This window comes from Chinchilla lanigera, unplaced genomic scaffold (assembly GCF_000276665.1).
Source record: "Chinchilla lanigera isolate Chin_1 unplaced genomic scaffold, ChiLan1.0 scaffold00087, whole genome shotgun sequence".
Classification (NCBI taxonomy): Eukaryota; Metazoa; Chordata; class Mammalia; order Rodentia; family Chinchillidae; genus Chinchilla; species Chinchilla lanigera.
In genome coordinates this window covers 4,983,855-5,000,277 of record NW_004955488.1, presented here as the reverse complement: position 1 = coordinate 5,000,277, position 16,423 = coordinate 4,983,855, and the positions used below count along the sequence as shown (strand labels likewise).

At 35.4% G+C, this 16,423-nt stretch overlaps 1 protein-coding gene across 1 annotated transcript in view; it reads right to left on the bottom strand.

Annotated features, from left to right (window-relative positions):
* Col19a1 (collagen, type XIX, alpha 1) overlaps positions 1 to 16,138 on the bottom strand; it is a 304,391-nt gene extending 288,253 nt beyond the window's left edge. The window contains exons 1-3 of the mRNA XM_013504411.1: positions 16,029 to 16,138; positions 5,433 to 5,507; positions 4,214 to 4,313 (exon numbers count right to left, since the gene is read on the bottom strand). Of these exons, the coding sequence (XP_013359865.1) occupies positions 4,214 to 4,313; positions 5,433 to 5,507; positions 16,029 to 16,137 (284 nt within the window). The 5' untranslated portion in view covers position 16,138. The remainder of the gene's footprint in view (positions 1 to 4,213; positions 4,314 to 5,432; positions 5,508 to 16,028) is intronic.
* Positions 16,139 to 16,423: the final 285 nt, after the last annotated feature.

Below are 16,423 nucleotides of genomic sequence, written 5' to 3'. Positions count from 1 at the left end.
TCAAAAGAAGGCAAGAGAGAAGCTCGAACTGTGCATCTCTAACGTATTCCAGGAGGTAAGAGTAAAATTTACATTCTCGGAAGCACAGAGCCTAGTGAAATCCTGGTAATCCCCAAGGAAGATCCAATGGATAAAATGATAGGCTCTGGACTGGACTCTTACTTCACTGACTTATAATGCTATCTGTTTAGCCACACAGAAACATTTTAAAGCATGTATACAACACACTACAGCTTCTACTTGTAATTGTGTGAGTTTTAAGTTTATTTGATTTTTGGTTTTGTTTTGTTTTGGTACAGGAAATTGAACTCAGGACCTTGCGCTTGCCAGGTAGGTGCTGTGCCACTGAGCTACATCCCTGGCCCGAGTTTTAAGTTTAAAAACAAAACAACGTTGAAAAATCATAATGCCTAACACTGCTGAGGGTACTGAGGAATTTGTGGAACAGATGGATAAGGTCAAGAGCTAACACGATGAGTAGTATCTACCAATATCCTTGAAAGTGATTTTTATTTCTAAAACTCAATCTCATAGAAATAACAAGCACAGATAAAAACATTTCCTATATGTTGTAATGTCATCTTTAGTAATAAAAATCTGGAGGTTGTGTAAAGGCCCATGTAGAAAGACATGCTTATGGGACAAACCACTCAGCAGTAGCAAATGCAAGGTTCAAATCATGCTGTACCGTACATTAACACTGTTACTCATATTTAGGATTATTTCCAAGGGAGGTGCTAAAGTCTGGAGAACCTGGAAGACTCCCAAAAACCTCGTATGCATATTCCAAGTATTTGTATAGATTGGAATTTCCTACTTGCTGAGGATTATTGTTTATAAAAACACCTAAGGCAAATTAAGACAGTTCTTCCCAACTATTTTTTTTCTTTAAGACATGTTTACTTCTGTTTGCCTGTAAACATTTTTTTTTAATGTTTTGAAGTATGCACTCACATGTCTTTCCTGGCAATGAAGTGACAATTATTTTTTTTCTGACTTTGTAGTTATTTTTCTTACTTTTTAAAATATATGTTCTCTGATCCATAAAGACATAAAAATTGTACACATTAATGGCACACCACGTAATGTTTTGATCACATAGACATAGTGTAGCTTAAATCAGGGTAAACATATCTCTGTCTTTGAACATTTATCATTTCTTTATGCTGAAAACTTTCAAAATTATTTCCTCTAGGTTTTTGGAATATATAGTACATTACTGTCCTCTACAGACACCCTACTGTATAATAATAGCACACACAGAACTACTTGCTATCTAACTCTAACAGCAGAACAGACATCAATTCAAAACAGCCAAAGCCCCTGGGCTACCCCCTGAACCTGTGTCCCCTCTCAGCGAACACCCTGCTTCTCTGGAGACCCGCCACAGCGGCCCTCAGGAGTCCCACAGCAAGCCATGGTAAGGCTTTGAGTGTGCCCAGCTGGTATCTGCCCAACACGCTCCCTCAGTCTCTTCCCTCTAGGGTCTCATCCAGAATATGCTGTCACAGTAAAAACAAGCTCAGGCCCACAGAGCATCCCCATTTTCCATATAAAATGGCCTATCTTTTCCCATGCTGATTCTGCAAGGCAGCTTATTTACTAATCTATATAAATAGCTGCAACCACACTCCAGGCTCAATGAAAAACCAAAATGGCATCATGTGAGAAAAACATCCTAGCATACTTGGCTCAGTGAGGAAAATGTAAGTGGGGAGCCGAGCCAAGCTACTTGACACTCACTAGTCAGCTTAACCAGATCCCTCCAGTTTCCTGTAGTGAAGGGACCAGCTTCTGCTTCTCAGAGCCAGAGGATTCACTTACACGCATTGCCCAGGGACTGGGTAGTGATTCAGAGCCAGAGGTTGCGAAATAAATTTCAAGTCAAGCTGAAGATTTATAATCTCATGGGTTTAAAGGGGAATCACCGTGCTTAAAGGGGGCAGTGAGTTTTCCAATTCAGCTACATAAAGTTAGCTAAGTCTTCTTTCATATAAGTCCAGTGACTTTTAAAATGTTTTTCTCCAATTATTTTGCCAAGTGGCCAGAATTACAGGGATTTAAATCTCAGGAAGAAAGCAGGAAGAAAAAGAATGAATGTTAACTTTTGGAACAGAATGTACTGCCTTTTCTAGATAATCATTAATTTAAATTATCCACTACCAGCTAAGATATATGTATATGAATGAAATATTGTGCATCTTGGCTTTTCTTTACAACAACATATGTATACCCGGACATGGAATATTATGTTTTCCTCAAGCCCTGCTTATAAGGACACCTATACAGCTGAACCTGATAGCACAAGTCTATACTTTTAAAGCCATCTATTTATTTATTTATTTATTTTGTTTTTTTTTCTCCGGTACCGGGGACCGAACTCATGACCTTGCACTTGCCAGGCAGGCGCTTTTGCCGCTGAGCTAAATCCCCAGCCCCTTAAAGCCATCTATTTAAATAGCCACACATTAAGGCAAGTCTATACAGTCAGATCTGCTGATGTACCTGTGTGATAGCCACTCATCCCACTATCAAATTACCTCTGCCCTAACACCTTGTTTCTTACCAATTAATGAACAGTTTATTTTTAAGTAATCATGTCATTAAACTAAATGAAGTTATTAAACTAATTAATCATGTCATTAAACTAAATGAATCATGTCATTAAACTACATGAAGTATCCCAAAATAGGAAGTCCCAAAAAACTTTTCTTGATAAGTCAGTTAGGAACCTGCAGTAGTTTATACAGCGTTTCTGAAGGTAAGCCAGAAGATGACCAATGCTACTGCTGTATTTCCTTTTGAGAATTCAAATGTTGAGATTCTAGACAATCTTGTTAGGAACTTAAATATTAGGTTACCATGATAAAGTGAACACATTCATATATGTTTTCCCACCAAAACATCTACGTTGCACCTTAAACCAAACGGAATTTTGATGCTTTTTTAAAATCATTGCAGTATTTTCACATGTGGGGATGTTCATGTTTGACTCAAGGAATAAATATCATGAATATTCATATATGATACCTGCCTTCCTACCAGCTTTCTGAATTGCAGTCAACTCATCCTCAAATTACTGCCACCATACAGAGAATTATCATCCTGTGTAGTTGTTGACCAACTGTCATTATTTAAATGGCAAGGGATTCTTCCTTTCAGTGTATGTTTGGAATACATAGTGAATACATTCATTGTGGGGAACTGGTGCACACGTATTACATTGTAAACCTTTTTAGGTCCTCTTCCCCTCCCTTCCTTCCTTCCCCCCTTCTGACAAGATCCCCTTCCCATCTTCAAGAAGTTTATCTCTCTGTTTCTAATCACCTTTTAATTTGTTTTGGGTTTCTCGTATTAAAAAAAAAAAATCACACACACACCAAAAAAAAAAAAAAAAAAAAAAAAAAAATCACACACAGGGGCTGGGGATTTAGCTCAGCAGCACAGCGCCTGCCCGGCAAGCGTGAGGTTGTGAGTTCGATTCCCAGTACCAGAAAAAAAAACCCAAAGAAGCAAAACAAAACAAAAAAAAAAATCACACAATGTTTAACCTTCTGTATCTGACTTATTTCACTTAGCACTATGGTCTCAGAGTGTATCCATTTTCCTGCAAATAGTTTCCTGATGGAGCACAAGTCCATCCATTCATCTCTTGATGGGTGATTTTTTTTTAAATTCTAGGTATATTCACAGAAAAAAAGATAAAACAGCAAAGGAAACCTCTAGTAAGTTTACCTTAAAATGAAATGAGTATCAAGATAAAAAATACAATTCTAAAGCAATTTTTCTTGAATTTTTATTCTGTAGGATATAAACACTTGATGCCTAAATTATTTTAATTTATTATGAAGCACAGTAAATATAGAAATAGATACTAGTACCAGTCTTTTGTCTCTGAATATATATCGTGTTTTTTCTTTTAAAGTTCATATTTTAAAATCTAATACTGATTATGTCTACATGTATTTAATTATCATTCTCTCAAGATCATGCCTCTACAGGTGTAATTTGTATTTACACTACTGAACAAAGACCAGATTGCAAAAAAATGATAAACAGCAAACACATAAATGGCACATGTCCTACGGCATTCACAGGACAATAACACTACTAAGAATCTTTTGTATTTTTTAAGCGAATGATTTGCAATCTCCCTAAAAAATAGCTTTTGTGGTATTATTAAGAAGTAAAGAAAAATACTTATTTTACTTACATAATATCTCTAATAAGAAGTGTGCTTCCCAATTTGAAACAGGTTTTATCGCCTTCACAAAATGCATGTCTCAGAGAAAAGCTCTCTCCTAAATCATAACCTGTAAAATGCGACACATTATTTAATCTGGTAGTTTAATTAAATTTAATACACCATTAGAAATAACAATTTTTTAAACTAGATTTTTCGTTGTTCATACTTATATATTTACAGATGAATACTTCAAATAAAACCCTGCAGTTTGAACAAAATTCCTCGACTTTATTTTTCTCCTTTTAGAGTAGAGGAATATGAAATTAACTTTGCATATAAAACGCAGAGCCAATTTTTTTGTAGAAAAATTCACAAATACATTTTGGACCCAAGCACTAATTTTTTTTGAACCAGGAGAGTAGTAGCAAACCTACTTGCAGCGGACAGAGAACCCTCTCTGCAAAGGTGTTACAAGTTGTAAGAGTTGTTATTTCTAAACTAAAACCTCAGTATTCTGGTTTAATTGCAGTGTTGGCACTTCGGGATAAATAAATGGGTTTGATGTTGCAGTCTGGGCACTTGTCTCTAAAACGTTCGCCATCACTGCCCTAGGTGTTATCCAGAGTACATAATCACAGTAGTTTGTTACAGTATCACTCAAAAGTAAATCAAAATTAGACAAAACTAGTACAGATATTCATTTAAAATTTAAACAGGGAAATTACGCTTTCAGAGAATGTACATTGATGAGAAAAGCTTGGAAGTTAAATGCAATGTATGTTATCTGTGTGTGTGTGTGTGTGTGTGTGTGTGTGTGTGTGTGTGTGTGAAAGAGACAGAGAAAGAGACAGAGAGAGAGAAGGGAAGGGAAGAGAAGAGAAGAGAAGGGAAGGGAGGGAAGGGGAGGGGAAGGAGGAGGAGGAAGGTAGGAATGCCATGATAGTTGTGATGATATATGGGTAGTAAGGTCTTCTTTCTCGCAAATCTTCTGTTTTTCAAAATTTCTATTATACATGCAACATTTATAATTTTAAGTAACTTTTTTTCTTCAACAGGTTGAGGTGTGGCTGATCTTAGATTAAACTATACAGGACTCTGCTTTCAGCAGTTTTAAAGTATGCACAGTTAGAATTTTTATGTCAATGTTATGATCTTAAACTGCAATGCCAAAGAATCACCGTAGCATATTACATATCTGGTGAAAATTTTCCACAAATGCTTCTTTACAAAGGATTATCATGCTTACCTGAAACTTCAAGTTTATTTCCGTTGTCTTGTGTAAAGTGACTTCCCTCTGCTCTCAGTATAGGACATGATTTTTCTATAAAAAAGTAAAAGTTATTTGTATTATAATTTCCATTTTGCTTTTGTTTTCATTATTGGGGGTTGAACCAATGGCACTTACATTGAGCCACAGCACCAGTTCTTTTTAATTTTTATTTCGAGACAAGGTCTCACTAAATTGCCTAGATTGGGCTTGAACTTGTGATCCTCCTCCCTCTGCCTTCCAGAATATTAAGATTTTGGGCCTGCACCATCATGCCAAGATTCCATCAAATTTTAAAAATCGATTTGAATGCTGTAATGCATTCAGAGACAAGATAAAAATATAAATAAACTGAACCATTTTATTGAATTTCTGTAAAATGAAGATTAGGATATTGCTGTCTTTTAAGTGTGTTTGTAAGGATTTATTATTATAGCTATTATTATTAGCATTATTCTAGCACTCTGATTGTTCCTACATATTTAACACTAAGCAATAAGTTGGCTTTAACCACACCATTAAATTTTCCTATTCAAAATTTACTTTATAAGTTCAGCTACCAAAGTATTATTTTTTTATCATCATTTTGACTCAGGTTTTGGTATTAGGTAATATTAACCTTTTAGTACATGAAGGGGACCTGAATGGAAGTAACTAAAATAAAATTTGAAGCCAAGAAACAAAGATCTGCATCATACAGAAGCATCCTAAAATAAAAAAGAGGAAAACTTTGATGAAGCATTAATTATATGCCAATATCTCAGTGATATCCAAAGAAATAAAAATAAATTTCCACCCACAGTGAATTTACACGTCCAATACTACCACACCACAGTAACACAGTGGTCTACATGCAAACTGTATTTTTTAAACAACTAAGGATATGTTTAAAATTCCTTCTGGGCTAGTTGCTGTAAATGTGAAACTTCATACAAAATCGCCATCAATTTTCTGATTATGCCACGATAACTAAACTAGACAACTAAGACTTTAAACTAAGTTGATTAAATGTTTTGGCATCATGCAATCATAAATTTAATTCTCCGTGTCTAAGATTTGTGTTTGGGTTTTATGACCTAGAAGTTTTAAATACGGACAGGAGATGACGGCTTCAAACAGTCTAGCTGCTCTGTGAGAAGTAGAAGTTGCTGATTCACCAGTTCAAGTTCTCAGCTCCTCAGGCCTTCCCTGGACCAATACATCACAGACCCCAGGGTACAACAAGGTTTCAGCTTAAAGTATTTAACCAGAAGACCAACTTTTTATCTGCTTTCATAGCTTTTTTGGCAGTGGGGGGGCAGGGGGGACCAAGTATCTTAGCTAAGATGTCCATACTAAAAACTAGAGGCTATTGCTGGAGAAAATAAAGACCTAAATATTGATGGAATAAACCAAATATTCAATATTCTTACGATGCCAATTTTTAGTTTTATCCCTAAATTTTGTTCAGTGATAATTAAACTTCAATAGATTGATGTGTGTGTGTGAAAATCTAATAAGCTGGTTCTCAAATATAGATGGAACTATACAATACTCAGATATCTAAAGAAAAACACTGAAGAACAACTTGGAGACAGTAAGCTATTGTATATCAAGAAAGTTTATAATGAGGGTTGTGCTACATAAAGAGCAACAGATCAGTGCAACAGACTGAACGCTATACTTTCAGGGATCACTTCTATAGTATGAAGGGCCCCCAGAATAGGTTGCCAAAACAGGTGTACATATATAGTCTCCACATTTACTACAAAGGACCGCTTCAATTCGATGGGGAAAGGACAGTGATCTGCTCAATAAATGGTGCTGGGTCAACTGGATCCTCAGACAGAAATCACTGGACCTTGTACCTTAACTTCACACCCTGCACAGAATTTAACTAGAGGTAATCGTAAATGTGAAAAGTAAAACAATAAAACAGGTGCAGATAACACATTAAATTAAATTCATGGAATTTATGTACATGTGCTGGTGCTGCAAAGATTTTTTGAAAGTGACACAGAAAGCATCCCTTACAAAGGAAAAGGTTAATACATTAAACTTTGTCAAGGTCTTTTTTAATCAAAAGACAATCTTAGAAGAGTGAAAAAGGCAATCAACAAACCAGAAGGTATTTGCAAAACACATATCTAATAAATGTTATATTCAGAATAGACAGTGAACTCCTACAAATCAATACCAAAAACATGCAAAAACTCATTTTTAAATATGTACCAAAAATCCCAAACACTTCCCAAAAGAAAATACACAAATTGACAACCAATATATTAAAAAGTATTCAAAATCATTAGTAATGGAGAAAGTGTGAATAAAGTCACAAATAGCTACCATTAAATGGCTAAAATTAAAGAAATGATGTCACCAAGTGTCCATGAAGATGTGATGCAGCATAAACAGAATTCGGTATTTCCAACAGTATCTCTATAAGTATTTCTCTACCAAAACAACAACCCACCTACACTCCTTGTGCTATAAAAAATTAGTACAATCATTTTAGAAAACTCCTTAACAGTGTTCATTAAAGCTAAATATACATGAACCTCATGACTTGAAAATTTAATGACGAGAGAAATAGTAACAAAAACATGAGTGTAAATGATCTCTTGAGGTGAAACTATGCATGACTGCATTACTTATAATAGTTTAAATCCAGAAACAACACAAAAACTAGCTCAACAGGAGAATAAATTGTGGTGTATACAATGAAACACGTACAGCCATAAAAGAGAATGAACTAATCGTACATGTAACAACTGGAAGAACCTCACATACATAACACTGAGTGGGAAAATATCATCCCTCCCAAAATACATTCTCCCTAGTATCATTTAAATGAAGGTTCAGAGAGTTCACAGCTAAACTGTGTCAGATTAGCGGCTGCACTGACTGGTGGAATGTCACCTGCAGCAGGTGCAGAGAAATCATCTAAGGTTCTGGAAATGATATATGCTTTCATCAGAGTGATTGTTACATGGGTGTATAAATACATATGCAAAACTTCATCAAACTGACTCATTCACTGACTTTGGTGTGTGTAATACCTGAATAAGAAGAATAATGACAGCATTTCTGGGAGAAAATATTTTATGCCAAAAATGATTCTTATAAAAATTTTAAAAATTAATTTCTGATCAAATTTTTATGATAACTATGAATGACTATATGGTCATAATTAATAAGATAACCTTAAATTTATATATATATATATAAGTGGGTGACTTGCAAAACAAATCTCAAGTCAGTGAAAAGATCCTTTCCATTATGACACGTTGGTAATGAGGAGAAGGTATGTTGGCTTATTTCCAAGTTGGAAACTGTATATACCTTATTTAAATTCTTCAAAGGACTTCGTGAATGTTTGATGATTTCAAAGTAATAAACCTGTCACTTTGAAATGAGTAGAATTCAACCTTTCCAGCAATATTTATGTATTTTTCCATTAAAAGTCTCTAGTTTATGAAATGCCATTTCATATCTGTAGGACCCCTGGTTTGTTGTAAAAAGCCGAACAAAGCAAATTAAAACTAAATGTTAATTATTTGGGGGTCAGATTTAAGGTACAATAATAATGAAGTCTAATGAATCCATTGCATAAAACACGACGAGGCAGTGAAGTGGATGCAAGAAGCTGGATATACTAATTTATTTAAATATTGGCGAGGTGTCTGTGCCTTTGAGATTAACAGATATGACTCAACTATATAAATACGGCATCAAACAGACAGAGACCATGCACTACACCCTCTCACCTCAAAAGCTCTGGCATACTTCAAAAGCAATGACTTAAATTTATCACAAAAGATACATTGCTTACAGAAGCAAATGTTCTAAGCATTTGTATTTTCAAAAGCAAATACAAATGTCTTTAACAAAATGATGCTAAGATGTTAATGACTCTCAGATCCACTTCCGGTCTTACTTGGCTTGAAGAACCTGGGCAATTTTGGGAACTGGAGGGGTATGTGAAAAGGCCAGAGGCAACGGAAAGGCAGGCAGCTTGGTCAGATTGGAATACATCATTATTTGATCTGGGCTACCTACAAATAAAATACATAGTTCTTAATTTTAAGGCTTCTACCCTTTCAAATCATGGGCACAAGTCATCTAGGAGACATAGATGGCAGAGCCACTCAGTGGCAGAGTTGAAATAAAACACGTTTCCTACAGACCAACTTTTCTCCTCTGGATTGAATGGTTCAATCACCAGTACCTCACCAAACATACATAAATAAATTTTAAAGTCAGGGTTTTGATAACACACAAAGCACAGATCTATTTCCCTCTGTCATGTGCCCCTCCTTACATCCCTCATCCTTTGACTCCAGTCACGGGGCCTTTTTTGCTATTTCTCCCATCTACTGAGCAGGGCTCTGCCCCAGGGCCATTGTGCTGACTGCTTTCTGGGCTTGCTACGCCTCCCTCTCTCCCTGTCCTCAGTCTCTACATCCACACATGAGGCAGCCTCCCTGACCCTTACCTCCTGTTGGATTGCCAAATACAGCAAACAAAATAGAGGGCTCATCAAATTTGAATGTCAGATATACAACCAAAGTCTTTTTAATGCAAGTTTGCCTCAGGCAATATTTGGAATAGACTCACCCTAAGAAAAAGTATCCACTGCTTACCTAAATTCAGATTTAGCGTGGTAACCAGTGTTTATCTAGCCACCCCACCTTGTTGCCCATACTTGGTGAGGACGGATATGATGTCAGCTTGGAATAAAAAGATGACAGTGAAAATGGAAGGAGGGAAGGGATTGAGAGATAAGAACAAACAAGACATGAGAATAGGTTGGATGTAGGAAGGAATGTTGACTTGCTTTGGATGGATAATGGTTAATTTACTAAAGTGAATCCTACCAGAGAAATAAGAGCAGATAAGACAAAGAAAATTAATCAGTGGTGAAAGACAGAAGGAGTTAGAAATGTTGTTCGAGGTGCCACTAGAAATTCACATGGCAAAGTTATTGAATGTACATTTAGAAGTAAGGCTACAGCAAAGAAAATAACAGAGTAACAAGATGACTACAGAACAGAAAAAGACATTTGCAAACAAGTCAACAAGCAATGGGTTAGTACCTACAATGTACAAGGAACTCAAAAACCTCAATAGCAGAAAAGACCTCAAGTCATCTGATTTTTAAAGTAAGCAAGTGACCTCATTTTTTCACAAGAAGATATGTAAATGGCAAAAAAAGTATTTTAAAATGCTCAGTATGACTAATAATTAGGAAAATGCAAACCCAAACCAACATGAGACATCATCTTGCTTCAATTAAAAATAGCTATTATCAAAAAGGCAAAAAAATAAATGTTGGAAAGAATGTAGAGGAAAGGGATCTCTCATACACTACTGATGGGACGAAAGTTAATACAGCCTTTATAGAAACCAGTATGGGGTTTTCTCAGAAAACTAAAAAAAGGAAACTATAATATGACCTAAATATACCACCCCTGAGTACATGCGTGAAGGAAATCAAATCAGCATACAAGAGAGGTTACTACAGATTTATGTTTTTTGTGGCTCTTTCCTGATAGCCAAAATATAGCATCCACCAAGATTCCCATCAATAGGCAAGCAGAAAAGGAAAATGTGGTACCTACATATCATTCAAACATAAAGAAGATGGAATCCTGCTGTTGGTGGCAACATGGGTGGAACTGAAGGACATCATGTTAAGTAGAATAGGCCAAATTCAGGAAGAAAAATAGTCCATTTTCTGGCTCATATGTAAAAGTATTTTTTTAAAAGTTGATTTCATTGAAGTAAAGAGTGGAAGAATGGTCAGTAGATGCTAGGAAAAATAGAACAGAAGGAGGCTGGAGGGAGCTTGAATACTGGGTACCAAAATACTATTACAAAGGGGAACAAGTTCCTTTGTTTTTTGAGGTGCTCAAGATTAAGCCCAGGGCCTCACACATGCTAAGTAAATATTTTACCACTGGGTTACATACACCCTTAGCCCCAGGAGAAATAAATCTTATTGTTCTGCAGCATAACTAGTGTGACTGTATTTCACAACAGTTTATCCTAAATTTTATAATGAGCTAGAAAGTAGGAGTTCATAGGTTTCCAGTATAGAGAAATAATAAATATCTAAGGAGAGGGAAATTCTAATTACTTTAAAGTGGCTTATTACACCTCATACAGTATATATGAGTATGTAGTGAATTATCACACCGCTCCATAAACAGGTACAAATATTTTATGCTAATTAGAAATTCTTTATCAAAAAATAAATATATGGAACTCAAGACAGAGGTAAATTTGGGAATGACTGACACAAAAATCATATGAATCAGCCTACGGCAGGAGTACTGCAGAAGAAAGCAAGGACTATCCCTTGGATAGAGTAATTGCAACATTTCTCTTCCCTTTTAAAAAAAATATTTCTCCATTTTTTCACATCCCCAGAAACACATATGCAGTTATTAACTGTAAAATCACAATTAAAATCTGGCTAGTTTGATAGAAGTTCTATTTATCTATCTTCTTTCACCGGCTTTGAGGTAGAGTGTTTCATTTCCCTATACGGACAAAGTTCATAGCATACCTATCATGGCCAAACCTGTCATGACAACGGTCCAGACTACAGGTGGGGAAAGCAAAGGGCAGCAGCCTACTACATATAGAGAACAGCTTTGTTTGCCTTTTGTAAATGGATGGACAATAGCCTTTAGGTATTTTGCCTTTTTTAAAGGCTAAATTTGACTTCTCATTGAATGGAAGGGAAATTGGGTCTCTTTATTTCATTGCTAGTAGTTGCCCTCAAGGATTCCTGTGCATTTCAGACTTTGCCAACACATCTCACAAAAGAGTATCTAGTAACTTAGGTTGAGAGAAAAACAATGATTTACAAAAAATAGGCAAAGTGCACTGGACTGGAATATAACAAAGGTAATATGAAAAGGTGCCCAAGCAAGAAAAAATGGGAACAGCTATTTTCAGAAAAGTCACACATTGGGTCACAAAAACACCTTCACTGTTTATGTTTGATCCAAAACTATTCCTCCAAAAGAAAATACATGGCTAGAAGCTACACAAGGAACTATATTCTTTATCATTGTGATGCTTCCTTTCACTTTCCAAATTTAGGAGTTACAAAGTACGGTTGTCAAGTCTAAGATTTTCACATGGTACTGTGTATGTTGAACTCTAGGACTTCTTAAAATAATCAAAGAAAATTCTCTATATGGTAGCATACTTGTGCTCTATTTTAACAGTAAAGTGTCTATCAACTAGCAAAAGCCATTTTTCAGAAGACCAGCTTTCTGTGGAAATTAGTAGAAAACTATTTTAGTAGAGATTTTGTGTATAACTCTCTATCTATGTTTATAATCCATTCCATTAGACACTTTACAGGAAGTATAAGCTAGGAGCTAAAAATGTTTTATTTACACAGTGTTCAGTCATCGCTGGTTAGCCTGTTTTCTTTAACTTCTGGTTTTTGGTTATTACTTTCTTAGGATCATTTAATACGTATGTCTTAAAACACAAGAAAAAAGGAAGAAACTAATTAATTGATACACAGGTGTCTATTATAGAGAAAACCATTTTAAGCAACTAATTACAGCAAGTTTTAAGATTACCTGGGAGTATATATATTTTAATACAATTCTTACACCCACTTTCCTTTGACAAGTAACTGAAATGAAACTATGACACTCAAATTCATCAGTACTATCAAAATATACAAATATTTTGACATTATTCCGTAAGGTCAATAGAATAGTAAAATTAATAAAAGAATATGAAATGACTGTCTTTTTTATGCATCCAAGGGTTTAAAATTGAAGTTGTTATTGAATCTTCTCTTTTTATTCTTGAATTCTGTCCCATCTGGGACACTATTCCAGATAATCGTTAAACATACCATAAAGTAAAGCAATTAAAAGACTCAACTTATCCTTCATATATTTAGATTTAACAGTAAACTGTTGACAACTTCACAGGCTCTAAAGCTGAAACCCTAGCCTCTCCCTCAGATTTGTTATATTTTATTTTTAGATGTAATCACCTCCCTCCGGAAAATGGTTAGTGACCACACGCACAGGTCTGCACAGAGGAAACTAAAAAGGGAAACTTGCACTGTGAATCAGACACACAAGACCGGAGACACAAGAAGAGCCCCCACCAGGCCGTGCCCAGCATGTCATACACGCCAATAATCCCTTTGACAATGTTGTGCTGACATTTTCAATTAATGCCAGTGGTACCTGAACTGAAGCGATTTCCATGGCATGTTCCGTATGTATTGCTTCATGAGCACCTTCTACCAAATGGCATGGTAAAAAGCAGCTCATGTAGTATCTCTCATCAATTTCCTGTAGTCCCGCATGTTGCACGAATCTTGTTAAAATTCAGATTAATTATAAATGCATGTTCATAGGGAAATCTCTCAAAGGAAATACCAGAAAATATGCATTTTTGTGTTCCTTTGTACAATATAAACTGATTAAGGAACCAAGATAGTAGAAACTAAAGCAGCAAGAGCAAAACATTTAGGGGGATTCCAAGGTGGGGAAGTTCAGTTACTTGAGATGATTAGGCTAAAGAGATGCTGTAATCATTATACCTGTGGTTAATAGTACTCTATCTGTACATCAAAAAATGTGTCATGAGGACAGATGCCACGTAAAGTATTTTTCCCCAATTAAAAAAAATTACTAAAGGTAAAAAGTAAAATAAAATAACAAAGATAAAATAAAAGGAACCTAGTGGCACAAAATGCAAGATAACCAGTTAAGGCAGAAAGAGAAATGAAATGTCAGTTAATTATCTCAAAGATGAGTGCTTCTCCAGGAGCTTCCCTCAGACGTACTGCATTAAGTCCACCTGGGAAGCTTGTTAAAGATGTAGGAGACTAAATCCCACCCAGTCTGACCCACATAATGGGACTCTCTGAGAGTGTCACTCAGGAATCAATATTTCAGGTGAATCCTGCTCTAAGTAAAAGCGGAGAAGCATTTATGTAGAGCCTTTAAATCACTGTTATCATCCAGAACCTTGATCACACAATAGCATGTGCCAAAAACCTGTGTCCCACTCATCCAAAGAATCACTCTCCTTTCTAATGAAGAAGTCAGTCCTCCTATTCAAATTGCAAAGCATGTTACTTAGTGCTCCTTAAAGAGACATAAATTTAGAAGAGTAGCAACATTATCAGAATAAACTTCCCTACCCTATGTATTTGTTTTCTACCATAGCCATAGTTGTTATGGTCTCTGCTGATTTATTTCTCAACAAATAAAGTGTTTCCCCCGACCCAGGGTTGTATCACATCCACAGGATATCATTTATACAGTAATAGAATTATACTTTCACATGGAGAGGGGCTGGGGATTTAGCACAGTGCCTGCCTGGCAAGCGCAAGGTCGTGAGTTCGATTCCTGGTACCGAGAAAAAAAAAAAAAAAAAAAACCACATGGAGTATTTTAAGAAGTGAATCTCCTGCTATATTAGTGTAAAATCTTAGAGACATGAAACTTGGAAAGACTAAGATTTGTTATAACTTTATAAGTGACTTCATTTTATGCGTCCTCAAACTTGTGTCTAGCAAAGTAACTATATGTTACAATTACTAAAAAATATTTAAAAGAATAAATACAATAAGACTCAAACTCAGGATGCATCATTATATGTAACCACTATCAGAATACACTATTTCTGATTATTTTCATAGGAGAATTTAAGTTTTCTTTTCCTTAGCAGATGATTTCTTCAGTCTGCTTAACTCAACTTTGTAATATGAAGTACATCTAGGTCAGTAATCTATACATACTCACTGTTCAATAACAGCCTTTCAAAGTGATCACATACAGTAATTAGTTTTATAAATCAGAGATGTAAAGAAATGTTTCAAGGGGCTGGGGATTTAGCTCAGCGGCAAAAGCGCCTGCCTGGCAAGCGCAAGGTCGTGAGTTCGGTTCCCGGTACCGGAGAAAAACCAAAAAAAAAAAAAAAAAAAAAAAAAAAAAAAAAAAAAAGAAATGTTTCAAATGGCCTTTAAGCCCTTTGGGATATTTATAAGAAGATCCATAAATTTAACAATGGCAAATAAATATTGTATATTTAGTTCAAAAGGTACTCAAAAGATCCTCAACATTTTTGCCTTGTGTGAGATACCACAAAACTGACAAATAATTAAACTACATTTTTTTACATTTCCTATTCTATTTTCTTTCCCCTAATTAAGATTACATACATCTTCATTAGCTCCCATTAGTGGTGAGTTTCTGTACTTAATAATTTGAACAAATAATTATTAAAAGGGAAAGAGATAACATCACAGATGTGCAAACACAAACACACACACATGCATTTGTATTTGTGATAGTGAAAGGAAAGGTTAGTCAGACATATAAAACACACAGAACAAATGAGGTCACTTTTAGAAGTTTTCCATGAAAATTATGTGAAGGACATTAGTGAGAAGCAATGAATTCTTATTTATTCTATACCAGTAGATATAATCCATAGCCTCTTCAACCTTAGCACAATTTGTTTTAATGATTACTTTAAGTAATTTAAGGACTATAAATAACACTTGGCAATTGGACAAAGGGGTGGCCTAGATACCTGGCTTGTCCCTGACGGTCACAGAAATGGAAGCAGGAAGCAGGAGCAGTGCCACCCAAGGCCAAAGTTTCCAAGAGCCACTGTGCCTCATGGTGCCTTGAAACCGCATGAACAAGTGGCCACAGATCTGCAACAGAAAACAAAAAACAAGCAGACTGAATTTGTTGTGTTTTTCTCTATCGTGTCCAGCAAAGTTTCATAGCCAAGCATTTTTACATTTTTGCATCGTAGTGAATTAAACAATAGGACCTATGCTATTATAATACAGTATATATAATTACATAGAATGCAACAATATATACATTAATCTTTAGGAAATATCTTTGAAAAAATTTTCAGATTGTTTTGTAGTTAATTGTCAATATCAACACAGCCTCTTATAATTTAAATTTTCT